This window comes from Mustela nivalis (assembly GCF_964662115.1).
Source record: "Mustela nivalis genome assembly, chromosome: 8".
Taxonomy (NCBI): Eukaryota; Metazoa; Chordata; class Mammalia; order Carnivora; family Mustelidae; genus Mustela; species Mustela nivalis.
This window is the reverse complement of record NC_139027.1, coordinates 18,989,919-19,002,915: the sequence shown is the minus strand read 5'-3', so window position 1 is coordinate 19,002,915 and position 12,997 is coordinate 18,989,919. Positions and strand designations below refer to the sequence as shown.

The 12,997-nt window shown below is 39.6% G+C and overlaps 1 protein-coding gene across 12 annotated transcripts in view; it reads left to right on the top strand.

Moving 5' to 3' along the window:
- Positions 1 to 12,997, top strand: part of DTNB (dystrobrevin beta) — a 236,288-nt gene that overhangs the window by 174,836 nt on the left and 48,455 nt on the right. For all 12 annotated transcript variants that reach the window (XM_082745106.1, XM_082745101.1, XM_082745109.1 and 9 more), the window contains one exon: positions 3,329 to 3,416. In XM_082745106.1, the coding sequence (XP_082601232.1) occupies positions 3,329 to 3,416 (88 nt within the window). The remainder of the gene's footprint in view (positions 1 to 3,328; positions 3,417 to 12,997) is intronic.

Genomic DNA, 12,997 nt, shown 5'->3' with positions numbered 1-12,997 from the left:
AAGCATTAACTTCTGAAAGAGAAGGAGCCTTGCCAAGCCCAGGCACTGTTTTGAAGTGGAGTTCACGTCCCTGAGCTTAAACTGAAAGGCCATGTAAATCTCCAGCAGCTATGCCCGTCCCCAAGATGCGCATTCACAGAGCTGTTTGAGGCAACCTCTCATTGCTCATTCTTGACTAAATATCGAAACCTTTCTGTTGACATTCAGAGCGTAGGGTTGATCAACCCGCAGATATCTCACTGTGTCTAAACTTTGATACCATCGCCCTGTAACATCTCTGCATTTTACAACTTCATCTCTTCCCCCAAATCTATCACTGTTGATTACTTAAACCAGTGGTTTGCAACAGTGGTACTGGGTCATTGCCACCTGAGGGAGACTTTTCCCAAATGATATGTGCCTCTACATGTGATCATTAGACGCGTTATAATAACTCCATATTCCCCTTTCTCGGAAAACTACTGGTAGTGCCTCACTGTTAATGTGGGAATATGCCTGACTCTTCAGTGGGTCAGGATAGAAAAATGTTGGATAACCACGAACTATACCAAAGTTAACCCTTTAAAAGAATTAATACCAAACAAAATGCTATTATATTCAGGTAGACCCAAGGCTACCTATCCACTCTGGTAGGTAGCCTTACCTACCACCGGTCTGCAGGGAGAACAGCAGGGAAAATTAAAGTAATCTCTACATAGTCTCTACATGGCAGCAGATAGACTCTTATTCTTAGAGAGGAATCCTAATTTATTAACCAAGCACATGAGGGAGTCTGGAGCCTTACATTTGATCTTAGTTTTGTCCAGAACATGCCTTGGCTTCGTGAGAAGGTGAGCTGACCTTGTTTTTATTTCCTGTGATGACAAGAATAAATAATCATGTGAAAAAATACATATTTGGAAAGGATTATTTTCTATATTATATTTCATACCATTTCCCATAGTTTAGCCAGTGTGACTAAATAGTATTGGTATTTGGGGGCATTTATTTAACTCTAAAGTCTACTTTCCTACTTCCCAAGTACATTTAACAGGCTTTTCCTCCGGGAAGGAAGGAGAGGTCTAATAACTGCATCATGTCACCCAAGAGAGTCTCTCCAGCCAACAGATGATTTCTGTGCAGTATGTCCCACCTCCATGGGTCTCTAGGAATAGAGTTGTCTCATCCCTGGCAGGACAGCTCACTTCTCATCAGTAAGGGCAGTTGTCCAGGTGATTAAAAGTTTCCATGGTGAAAATAGAAGCAGAAGGTTGGCAGAGATTGCAACCTGATATTTCAGCTCCCATAAATTTGTGGGAGGTTTAGCTAAGGTCCTTAAGTGTCCTGGCTTAGAGTTTAGGCTTCCTGAGCAGGAACTGGTGGCCGAGAGCCCGGGCAGAACGTGAGGACTGGGTGAGTACTACATCTCTTCTTGATCTGTAGTCTAAGGAACTGAGCTTCATGCTTCCTCAAAAAAGGCAGAAATTTCCTGGCTAATTCTGAAAATGAAAGTCAGCTCAAGCGGAAAAATAAGGAACCTTTCTAATTTTCCTCTTAATTTTCATTGACCTTAAAACCTCTCATCACATAAAGTTCTAGTTTCTGGCTGGAAAGCATAGCCAATTAAAGCAACCATGTTGTCCACACTTGGGTATAAATGACAAGTAGAATTACCCTTCCTAGGGAGATGGAACATGGTGGAAGAAGGGGAGATTTTTGCACAGAGGAAAAAAATGAAGTTTTTATCATATCCCTTGCCCAAACAAAGGTCAGCCACTCTAAGACTCATTTCTTAGGTTGCCAGTCCCTCTTTAATTTTATCCACTTGTATAAATAAATGTTCATTTTTGTTGTTGTTTTTCTTTTTTTTATTTTTTTTTAAAGATAAAGGTAGTTCTCTTATTTCCAACAAATAACTTTAAGGCACGAATATTACAGTTCAGCCTTGACCTTGGGGCCTTGACCCTAGTGTGTTAAAGCTGACGGATGGTAGCATGTTCTTATTACAAGATCATCTTGTGAGAGGATGATGATAGACTCACGTTTGCATACCTCAAATTATAAAGTATTCAGAAGTGGCACAGGCAAAAGAAACACATTTAAAAAAAATCCATCCTAGAGGAAAGACCAAGTTAGTCTTAAAGAAGTAGCCACAACGATAGAAACAGAGAAAGGTGAAAAAAAAAAAATCTAGGAAAAATCTAGTTGATTCCATACATGAAAAGGTCAGACACAGCTCTATCAGTTTAACGTCTTCCTTCCCGGATTCCCTCTCCCCAGTAATTATTACAAGATTTGATGAGAATTGGACTCATGTCTTTAAATTTTTTCGTATTATTTATCATGTTGCTAAATTCCATGGGGAGGTTTTTGGAAGGCCAAGAAGCAAGGGCCACGGTAGAAGCAGGCCACGACACCCATCTGTGATCAGTCATCATCACCTCTGTTACCTTAAAACACCTGCCACACTTCAACAAATAATTCTGTAGCCACAGTCCCTATTGATCGGGGAGTGCCCTGCTATGGGTGAATGAGAGTTGGTATAACATGCTAAACCAAAGGAGTCAGTGATTTCATGATCCAGTCGAAACGTCCTTGTACTATGTATACACAGAGCTGGCCCGCTACTCAAGAACGATTCATCCGCTGGCCGGCTACTCAAGAACACTTCAGCCAGACGCAGCAGCATCTGAGAGCCCACCTACGTAGGTCTTAAAGACCTTGAAGTTAGGGTGCTGGTACTCTTAGGGAAGAGTAATAGACTGGATTAATTCACTCAAAGATGGGGCTATAATTGTGGAACAAACATGGTAAAAGACAGGAAAGAAGCATGAAAGCGAATGCCTGATACCATGAATTCGTCTCCAACTTTACCGTAGGTTGGGCCTGCCCTTGCTTGAGCTCATCGGTTTTGTTTGCCCAGTGTTAAGCATACTTTCCTTCAGCCCTCCATTTTTTTGTGATGCTTTAGTTTTCTCCTGGGCCTTTTAAATTCAAGACCTATGTCTTGAAAAGTTACGCATTTTCCCAAAACATTTGATTAGAAATCCTCCCTCCGCCCAGACTTTGCAGATGCTCTGTCTTTTCCCAGACCTTGCATTGAAAAAGAAGTGCCTCCTTCTGATGGTGTAGGAGCAGGGGGGGTGCTGCTGAAGAGAAAGGGCACGTGTGGTCTCATCATTTCTCTAAACCACCTTTCTCAGAAGACCATTAGTATCTATGACCCAGGCCTCTGTTTCTTTTGGTACCATACTTTTTTACAAACTTTCTCCCATCAGTTCTTTCTAAGAGAAAAGCAAGGGTAGGGAATGTTTAATAGACACCTGTTGAATTTTTTTCTCTTTGGCAGTGTCCTGGATAGTCCCAGCCGACTGGATGAGGAACACCGACTTATAGCTCGCTACGCTGCCCGGCTGGCTGCAGAAGCAGGAAACATGGTGAGTAAATGGAACGTCCTAGTAGAGTAGCAGAAATTAGCATTATTTTAATATATAAATGGTAGGGTGATGGTATACATGAAACTATAGGTATGTCAGAAACAGAAGGAGAGGAGTGGGTTTAGGGAAGGGAATATCGAGGCCTTTATTTTATCTACAGTATACTCTTTAAAAAATAAATCAAGAAAGTCTTTAAAAAACAATTAAATTAATTACCTCCTAGAAATCCTGATCAAGACAAAAGGAAAGAAAACACAAATTATTAATATCACAAATGAAGGGCGCCTGGGTCGCTCAGTCGTTAAGCATCTGCCTTTGGCTCAGGTCATGATCTCAGGGTCCTGGGATCGAGCCCCCATCAGGCTCCCTGCTCAGCAGAAAGCCTGCTTCTCTTCCACTCCCCCTGCTTGTGTTCCCTCTCTCACTGTCTCTTTCTCTGTCAAATAAACAAATAAAATCTTCTCCAAAAAAAATCACAAATGAAAGAAAGGGCATTGCTACAGGCACTACAATATTATAAGGATCATAAGGGAATATCATGAGCAACCTTTTGCAAATAAATTTGGCAACCTAGATGAAATAGGCAAATTCCTTGAAAGATACAAATTAGGCGTGCCTGGCTTGGCTCAGTCAGTAGAGCGTGTAACTCTTGATCTTGAAGTTGTGGGTTCAAGCCCCATGTGGGGTGTAGAAATTACTTAAAAATAAAATTTTTTTAAAAAAAAGAAAAAAGACAAATTAACCAAACTGACATAAGAATAAATAGAAAATCTAAATAGTCCTAAATCTGTTAAGGATATTAAATTTGTAATTAAATTCCACAGAGAAAACTGTAAGCTCAGAGGAGAGTACTACCATATACTTAAGGAAGAAATAATAACAACCTGACATAAATTCTTAATAAAGGAAGAAGGAACACTTTCCAAGTCATTTATCAGGCTACTGTAGCCTGATAGAGAAACAAAAAAGGCCATTACAAGAAAACAAAATCAATAACCAAATTCTCTCATAAGCATGGATGAAAACACCTTTAACAAAATATTATTACCAAATTGAAGCCAGCAGTATGTAAAAAGGAGAGTACTCCACAATCAAGTGAGGTTTATCTTAAGAGTGCAGATTCATTTAATATATAAATCAACCAATGTATTTCACCATATTAGCAGTTTAAAAAAGAAAATTAGGGGTGCCTGGGTGGCTCGATGGGTTAAAGCCTCTGCCTTCAGCTCAGATCATGATCCCACAGTCCTGGGATTGAGCCCTATATCAGGCTCCCTGCTGAGAGCAGGGGAGCAGAGAGCCTGCTTCCCCCTCTTTCTCTGCCTGCCTCTCTGCCTACTTGTGATCTCTGTCTGTCATATAAATAAATAAAATCTTAAAAAAAAAAAGAACATGATAAGATCATTTCAACAGCTGCAGAAAAAGTATTCGACAATACAGTGCCCATTTTTTATAACATTTTTCAATATACTAGGAGTTGAAGAAGCTTCTTCAATCTGATAAAGAACCTACAAAAACCCTGTAACTAATATTATACTGAAAGTTTAAATTTTAGAGTATTTCTCCTACCTAATATTGAGAACAACCAACGGTGTCCACTTTTCACTACCCCAATTCAAAATTGTACCAAATCTTAGCCAGTATAACATAACAAGAAGAAAAGGGCATAAATGTTGGAAAGGAAGAAGTAAAGCTGTTGTTATTTGTAGACGACATGATTATGTAAAGATAGTCCTAAGGAATCTGCAAAAAATACTCCTAGAACAGATACATGACTTTATAGCAGTGTTGCAGGATAGAAAGTCAATGTACAAAAATTGATTATATTTCCATCTACTAGCAGTGAGTAATTAGAAAACTAAACTTAGGAAAAAAAACACCATTTACTATAAGATTAAAAAACACCCAGTACTTATGGATAAATTGAATGAAAGATGTTAAGACTAAAAATTGTAAAATATTGTTGAGAGGAATTAAAGAAAACCTAAGTAAGTGGAGAGGTATGCCATGGAATATTCAGATTCAGTATAATTAGGAGGGCACATTTTTCCAAATTAGTCTATAGATTCAGTACCAGTCAAAATCCCAATAGACTTTGAAGAAATTGGCCAACTGATTTTAAAATACATTTGGAGGGGCACCTATGGCTCAGTGGGTTAAAGCCTCTGCCTTTGGCTCAAGCCATGATCCCAGGGTCCTGGGATCAGCCCCCACATCAGGCTCTCTGCTCAGTGGGGAGCCTGCTTTTCCCTGTCTCTCTGCCTGCCTCTCTGCCTACTTGTGATCTGTCAAATAAATGGGTAAAACCTTAAAAAAAAAAAAAAAATATATATATATATATATATATATATATATATATATATATATATATATATATATTTGGAAACCAGAGGACTTAGAAAAACCAAGAGTCTTTAAAAAGAACAAAGTTGAAGGACTTAACCCTACTTGACATCAAGACTTACAGAAAGCCACAGTAATCAAGAAAGTGTGATAGACAAATAGGTCATCTGTATAGTAAACTCATATGTATAAGGTCAAAGGACTTCTTTTTGACAAGACACAAAAGAAATTGAATTGGGAAGAGAAAATCTTTTTAACAAGTGCTTCTGGAACAACTGTATATTTATATGAAATAACCTCAACCCCTTCCTCAGTTTGAAATGTATCATAAATCTAAACATAAAAGCTAAAACCGTAAAGCTACTAAAAGAAGGCTTAGAAAAATATCTTCATATCCTTGGAGCAGGCAAGGAATTCTTAGAGAATTCACGAGTCATTAAAAACTGGTAAGTTGGATCTTACTGAAAATAAATTATTTCCTCATTAAAAGATACTCTTTAAAAAATAGACAAAGCACAGCTGGAAAGAAAATATCTGCAACACAAGCCTGACAAAGGACAAACTATGTAAAGAATTCCTGCACCTCAGACTCCTGCCCAGTTTTTAAATGGTCTAAAGGCTTGGGCAGAACTTCCCAGAAGAAGATATACAAATGGGCAATCAGCCCATAAAAAGGTGCTTGATGTCATTAATCATCAGGAAAATGTCAATTAAAACCATAATGACCCACTAGAATGACTAAAATGAAAAAGATTGACACCACCGATTGTTGGAGACGACGTGGAGCAAATGGAATTTTCATACATCACACACCAAAAATGTGTACAACACGATCCCATGTGTATGAAGTTCTAGAATAGGTAAAAATGATTTATAGTGGTGGAAATCACATCAGGGACTGTTTTCTGAGAAAGGGGATCGTGAAGAGAGGTGAGGAGACTTTCTGAATTGATGGAAACGTTCTACATTTTTATAGAGGTGTGTGTGACGTGAGTTGTATGTGTTTGTGGGATTGGATGGCATACTTAAGATATGAGCATCACATCTCAATGAAAAGAAAAGGGAACCAGGAATGGGGATATGCAAGAGTTTGATTGCACTGAGAAATGGCTACCCAGGGATTTGTCATGGGTTTACTGAAATTTTGAAACAACTTACAATAAAATGTTCTCTTTTTTTCTTCCATTTCAGCCCTTTGCTCTCTTTGAAGAGCTAGTGCGTATTAATATCCATTTCCCCTCCCTCCACCCACACATTCATTGTATTGATTTGGCAAATATTTATTTTGTTTCTGTGATGTGCCGGATTGGATACTGTGATGAGCAAGTGATTCCTGCCCTCATGGAACTCATAGTCTAGTGAGAGAGACAAACGCTCTAATACACTACCTAATACACAGTTTAATACACTATTAAACATAACTACAGGAGCGCCTGGGTGGCTCAGTCGGTTAAGCATCTGACTCTTGGTTTCAGCTCAGGTCGTGATCTCAGGGTCCTGGGATCGAGCCCACATCAGGATCCCCACTCAGCAGGAGAGTCTCTTTCTCTCTCTCCCCCTGCCCTCCTCCCACTCGTGCTCTCTCTCTCTCAAATACATAAGTAAAATATTTTTTAAAAAAACATAATTACAAACAATTAGGTACAATGGAGGAAGAATAGAAGGGGATATGAAAATGGATAGCAGGTCCCTGACTTACACTGTATGGCCTCTGTGAGAAAGTGTTTACTTGTGTTGAGATCTAAAAATAAGTAGAAGAGAATTCAGTTTCCTGGGAACTAAAAAGGACTGAAACCCAAAGCAGCCCCTGGGCCACTGATGCTGCTGCCCCTGCCCTGTGCTTGGGTTTATTATAATTGTCTTGAGGTGCCTTGGGCAAAACCTTGTACGTATGCAAAGTGGAGAGTTGGAAGTGAGGCTTTCACGTTAAGCTAGATCCCTGGAAACATGACCCGGTGAAAGTATGATACAGAGGGCCATCTGTCAGCACAAAGACAAGACAAGAAAGCTTTAGGTTCTCCTCCCTTTGGAGGGGAAGACGTCTCCCATGGAATTCGCAACCTCAGTCCTGTCTGTACTTTCGTTGGTGCATTTACATTACTTCATAGATTGAGAAACCCAAAGTAAAAATTTAATATAAAATTAATCCTACGGCATTGAGGTGAAGCAAAATAGAAATCCTCTCCTGAGGTTAAGATTCTTAATTGAGGCCAAGCAGTATTCCCACAGAAAGAGTTCAACTAAACCTGAACTCCTGAGCATCTCTGTAAAATTAGACCCTCAGTGACTAGATACTAGAATCCTTGGCTATAGAACAACTATGTTTAAAATTTCTTAGACCTGAAAGAAGGAATTAAAAACACGATAAAAGAAAAGACTGTCTAAAAAGACTGGAGATAAACCAAAGAGAACATAAATATTTTGAAAACAAAAGTTGTTGAAATTTAAAACTCAGTGGATAGGTTAAATGTTAGGTCAGATGTAGCTGCACAGAGTTAGTCTGCTGGAAAATACATGTAAGAAAGTTCCCCAAATAGGGGTGGCTGGGTGTCTCAGCCAGTTAAGCATCAGACTCTTGGTTTCAGCTCAGGTCATGATCCCAGGGTCCTGTAATTGAACCCCATGTTGGGCTCCCTGTTCAGTGGGGAGCCTGCTTCTCCCTCTCCCTCTATTGCTCCCCCTGCTTGTGGTTGATCTCTCTTACTTCTCTCTGTCAAATAAATAAAAATAAAATAAAAATAAAAATAGAAAAGTTTCCCAAATGCAACATAAAAAGGTGGAAGATTTGAAACAAGTTTTTTAGGCATGGAAGATAGAGAACCAACAGTCATCCCATTGGAATCCATCTGCCCCCCCCACCACCACCACCAAAGGAAAGTAAATTTATTTTCTACTAGGTGAGACAATATTTGAGGAATTAATGGCTGAAGAATTTCCAGAATTGATTCATGACATGAATCCTCAGATGGAAACCACAGTGAGTCCCAAACTGGATAAATGAAAGTTCACACCCACGTGTGTGCTAGTGAAACTGCGGAATACAAGACAAGATACTCAAAAAGCAACCAGAGAGGATAGATACCTGCAAAGAATTGATAATTAGATTTCTCAACACCAAGAACAATATAACAATTTTTCATAAACAACAAACAACAACAAAAAACACTTTAATTTAAAAATAAATGACGCATCCAATTATATCCAGTCCTGTTAATGTTTATGTTGAAACTTTAAGAATTTTCTTTATGAAAAAAGTCGAATATTGCTCATTTGTTTTCCTGGAGTGCCTAAATTCCTTTAAAAATGAAGTAATGGGGCATCTGAGTGGCTCAATCATTAAGCATCTACCTTTGGCTCAGGTCATGATCCCAGGGTCCTGGGGTTGAAGCTCGCATCAGGCGCCCTGCTCTGCAGGAAGCCTGTTTCTCCCTCCCACTGCTTGTCTCTCTCCCTCTCTCCCTGTAAATAAATAAATAATCTTTTTAAAAAATACAAATAAAAACAAAGTAACAACCTGTCCAAGGAAAAGGAGAAAGACTTTTTCTGGCCAGGATGGAGGAAGGTCCCAGGTGAGATTCATGCTAAAAGAATAATACTGATGGCTAACTTTTATTGACTTTTTACTCGGCACCAGTCATTATTCTAAGTGCATGTATGAGCTCATTTATTCATCAAAACAATCTCATGAGAAAACGAATCTTCAAAAAGGTAAGGAAGCTACTCCAGGTGACAGGTTGTAAGTGATGCAGTTGGGACTGGGGTTCTGTTCTGTGGACTGTGGAGACTCAGCTACGGAAGGCTGTAGTTCAGGAAGAGCATTAAATCTGGAAGAAAAGAGGAAGACAAAAGGAGGAAGGATCTGAGGCTGAAACAGCAGGGTATGTGAGCATGAAGCAGGTCAGGAACACCCAGTGTGTGCTGGGGGGCTGTTTCCACTTCTGTAAAGGCCCTGAGCTCCGAGGTTTCAGCGTCTACAAGACGACTTGTGTGGCCAGAGCCCAGAGTGAATCCTTGGAGTGAAATCAGGCACCGGATGTGTCGGGACCATCTTCCGCAAACGCAGTATATTACTTTGAGAAATGTGTACTAATTTATCTTTACTTCTTCGTAGAGAAATAGAGTAATGCAAGCTTCCAGTGGAGAGCCTTGCTTTGTTTCTCCCCGCCCCCACCCGCCCCCGCCAAAGTAATTTATTCCTTTGGGTTTGTTTCAACTTCACAATCTTTTCCTTAAGAGTCCACTGTTAGGTCACACATCTGATTCCCAACATTACAACTCTAAAGGTTAGTGGGAAAGAACAGAATGGATCTGGGTGGTGGGGAGGAGGGTTGGGAGTCAGGGAAAAAGAAAAGTTCCATTTAATTAGTTACACCTTACCTGTGTCCTCAGTCACAAATGTTCAAGTCATTATAGAAATGAGAATTTACAGAATTAAGTTTGTTGAGATAGACAGCATTGTGGTTGAATTTTTAAAATGAAGGCTATTTAATGCCATTATATATTCTTACTAACTATACATTGTGCTTTTAAAATATTGTAAATAAAAGCTCCAAAGCCACTTGACCCTGAAAAGGAGGTCACAGTTTTCCGCTCTGCAAACAAGATAAATCTGTTTACACCTGATAGTTTCCGATGCCAGTTCTCTAATTCCTGTGAAAATGATCATTGTTAGAATGATCTTAAGATGAAATACTGATATGGTCTCTTTCATCTTCAGTTTGTTTTCCAAAGTGTAGTTATCTTGTAAAATATTGGGCCTCTCAGTAAGGGTTCTTCTCGACTAGATTTCTGTTAAACAGGAGACTGCTAATCCGCTAATCTCTTGCTGATACAAGTGCTTTGCATAAAGTGGGTGTAGTGCTCGAAAGAATTTATTTATAGCCCGCCACATAGGCTTTGTATTGATTTTTTTTTTCTCAAAAACCTTCTTTCACACACACAAAAAAAACCATTAAATTACTTTAGCAGCCAGCATTGCACCCCACGGAGCTCCTCAGTAGTGGAGCTGGCTGGCCTGTCCCCTCAGGTGACAGTGTGGCCACTGAAACCTCTTCAGCCTGACCGTTGAACAAAGAAATTCAAGGTTGCTTAGATGAGCCAGGAAAGCTCATTTGTTTTCCTGGAGTACCTAAATTCCTTTTAAAAACAAAGCAAAATTACAGTGTGTGGTGAATCACAGTAATAACAGCAGATTCTTAAAATTTTGTCACCAACATCAGCAACGTTGGGTATAATCTGAGGAGAGTTTTTGTTTTTCGTTTTTAAGGTGGTTTTTTTTTCTTTATGAAAAATGTGAAATTCACTATGAAAAACTTGGAAGAAATGGGAAAGGAAGGGGAAACAGGGTGTTGTCATCCTACCTCACTTCTTGTTTCCAAGAAGCTTTTTTTTCAGGTGGCTCAGCCCAGCCTTTCTAGCTTCACCGGCTCCAGGCATGCGCCATTCCAGAAATATCCAGAACTATCCTTATGGCTTTTTACGAGTAAAGACCAGCAGTATCCATGTGGTGTTTTGCAGACATTTAATGACTCAAAGCCCCTGTAAAATAGTAATTGTCAAACGTGGCTACATACTATAATCCTGTCTGAAGCATTTAAAAACTAGTGATCCTTGGCTTTGCTTCCAACCTACTAAATCAGAATCTCTGTGTTTAGAGTCCACGGATTTTTATTTAAGGAGGAAAAGCAAAACTTTAGTCTTCCGATTTAGAGCTAGTTGGGCACCCACTACCCTAAAAAACATTGGGTTTTTGAGGGATTAGTAATCTATAGCCCTCCAGTTGGTCTAGGCGAGATGGGAGAAAGCCTAGTGGGTATCAGGCACATCCCTGGAACTCAGCCTGCCAAGTTCATATAGATGAGAAGCCTCGAGTCCATTTTTTAGATTTCAGAAATCTGTACCACAAGATTCCAGTTTGCTGCCTGCATTGGCTTTCCTTCGTTTTGTAACATCTGCCCAGTTTTGCCCAAAGGGGTCCTGTTTCTTACCCTGTATTTTTCAGATATAGCTCCATCTCCTTAAAGATGTTGGAGCTCTGTGATTTTACCTAAACCTGAGAGAATGCTTCTGTAACAGAGGAGCTGATCCTCTTCACATCTCTTTCTGTAAATATTCCCATTTTACAGCTAAGAAAAGTATAGGGAAATAAAATAACTCTAGGTTTGCATGGTGAGTAGATAGCAAAATCTAGGATTCCTCACTAGCCTATCTACTTCCATTTTTCTCTCACTACAGTAAATTCTCTATATAGGAGCCAAAGCAGAGTTTGTTCACTTTTTATAAACTTTTTATTATAGAACAGTTTTAGATTTACAGAGAAATTACAGAGCTACTACAGAGTTTCCAAATAACCCATGCTCAGCTTCTCTTGTTAACATCTTATATCAGCATGGCACGCATGTTGCAATTAATGCAGCAGTGTTGATGCCTTATTATTAAGCAAAGCCCATACTTTGCTCTGATTTTGTTAGTTTTTATCTAATGTCCCTTTTCCATTGCAGGACTCCATCCAGGATAGCACATTACATCTAGTTGTCCTACCCGTTAGGCTCCTCTGGACTGTGGCAGTTTCTCTAACTCCCCGTGTTTTTGATGACCTTGACAGCTTTGAGGAGTACCAGTCAAATACATTGTAGAATGTCCCTTAAATGGAATTAGTCTGTTGTTTTTCTCATGATTAGATTTGAGTTATAGCTTTTGAGGAGGAAGAGGTAAGCACCATTTTTCTTCCATTGTATCATTTATCACTGTTGATGTTGACCTTGATCACCTGGCCAAGGGAGTATTTGTCAGGTTTTGCCAACATAAAGTTACTCTTCCCCCACTTTCCACACTGTCCTCTTTGGAAAGAAGAGGACAGCCTTCTTTCTTTTCGCTATGGACAGCCTATACTAAAGGACTGAAAGTTAAGCTCCATCTCCTTGAAGGTAGAGTATGTACCTACAGTATTTGGACTTGATTCCATATTTCCTTATTCAAAATCCTACAGTGACTTCATACCACTTTGAGAATGAAATAGAAACTCCTCTCCAATGCTATAAGTCCCTTGGTGATCGGGGCCCAGGGTCCTCTCCTAGAGTCAGTTACCATTTTCAGCAAAGCCGCTCTGTTCATCATGGAGCAGCTGTAGGCCTTGGCCTCTGCCCAGCACACCTGTCTTTCAGGCCAGTACCTGGTTTGCTTCCCCACCCAACTGAATCTCTGAGAACCTTTTTGTTAATCACCTCATTCAAAAAGAG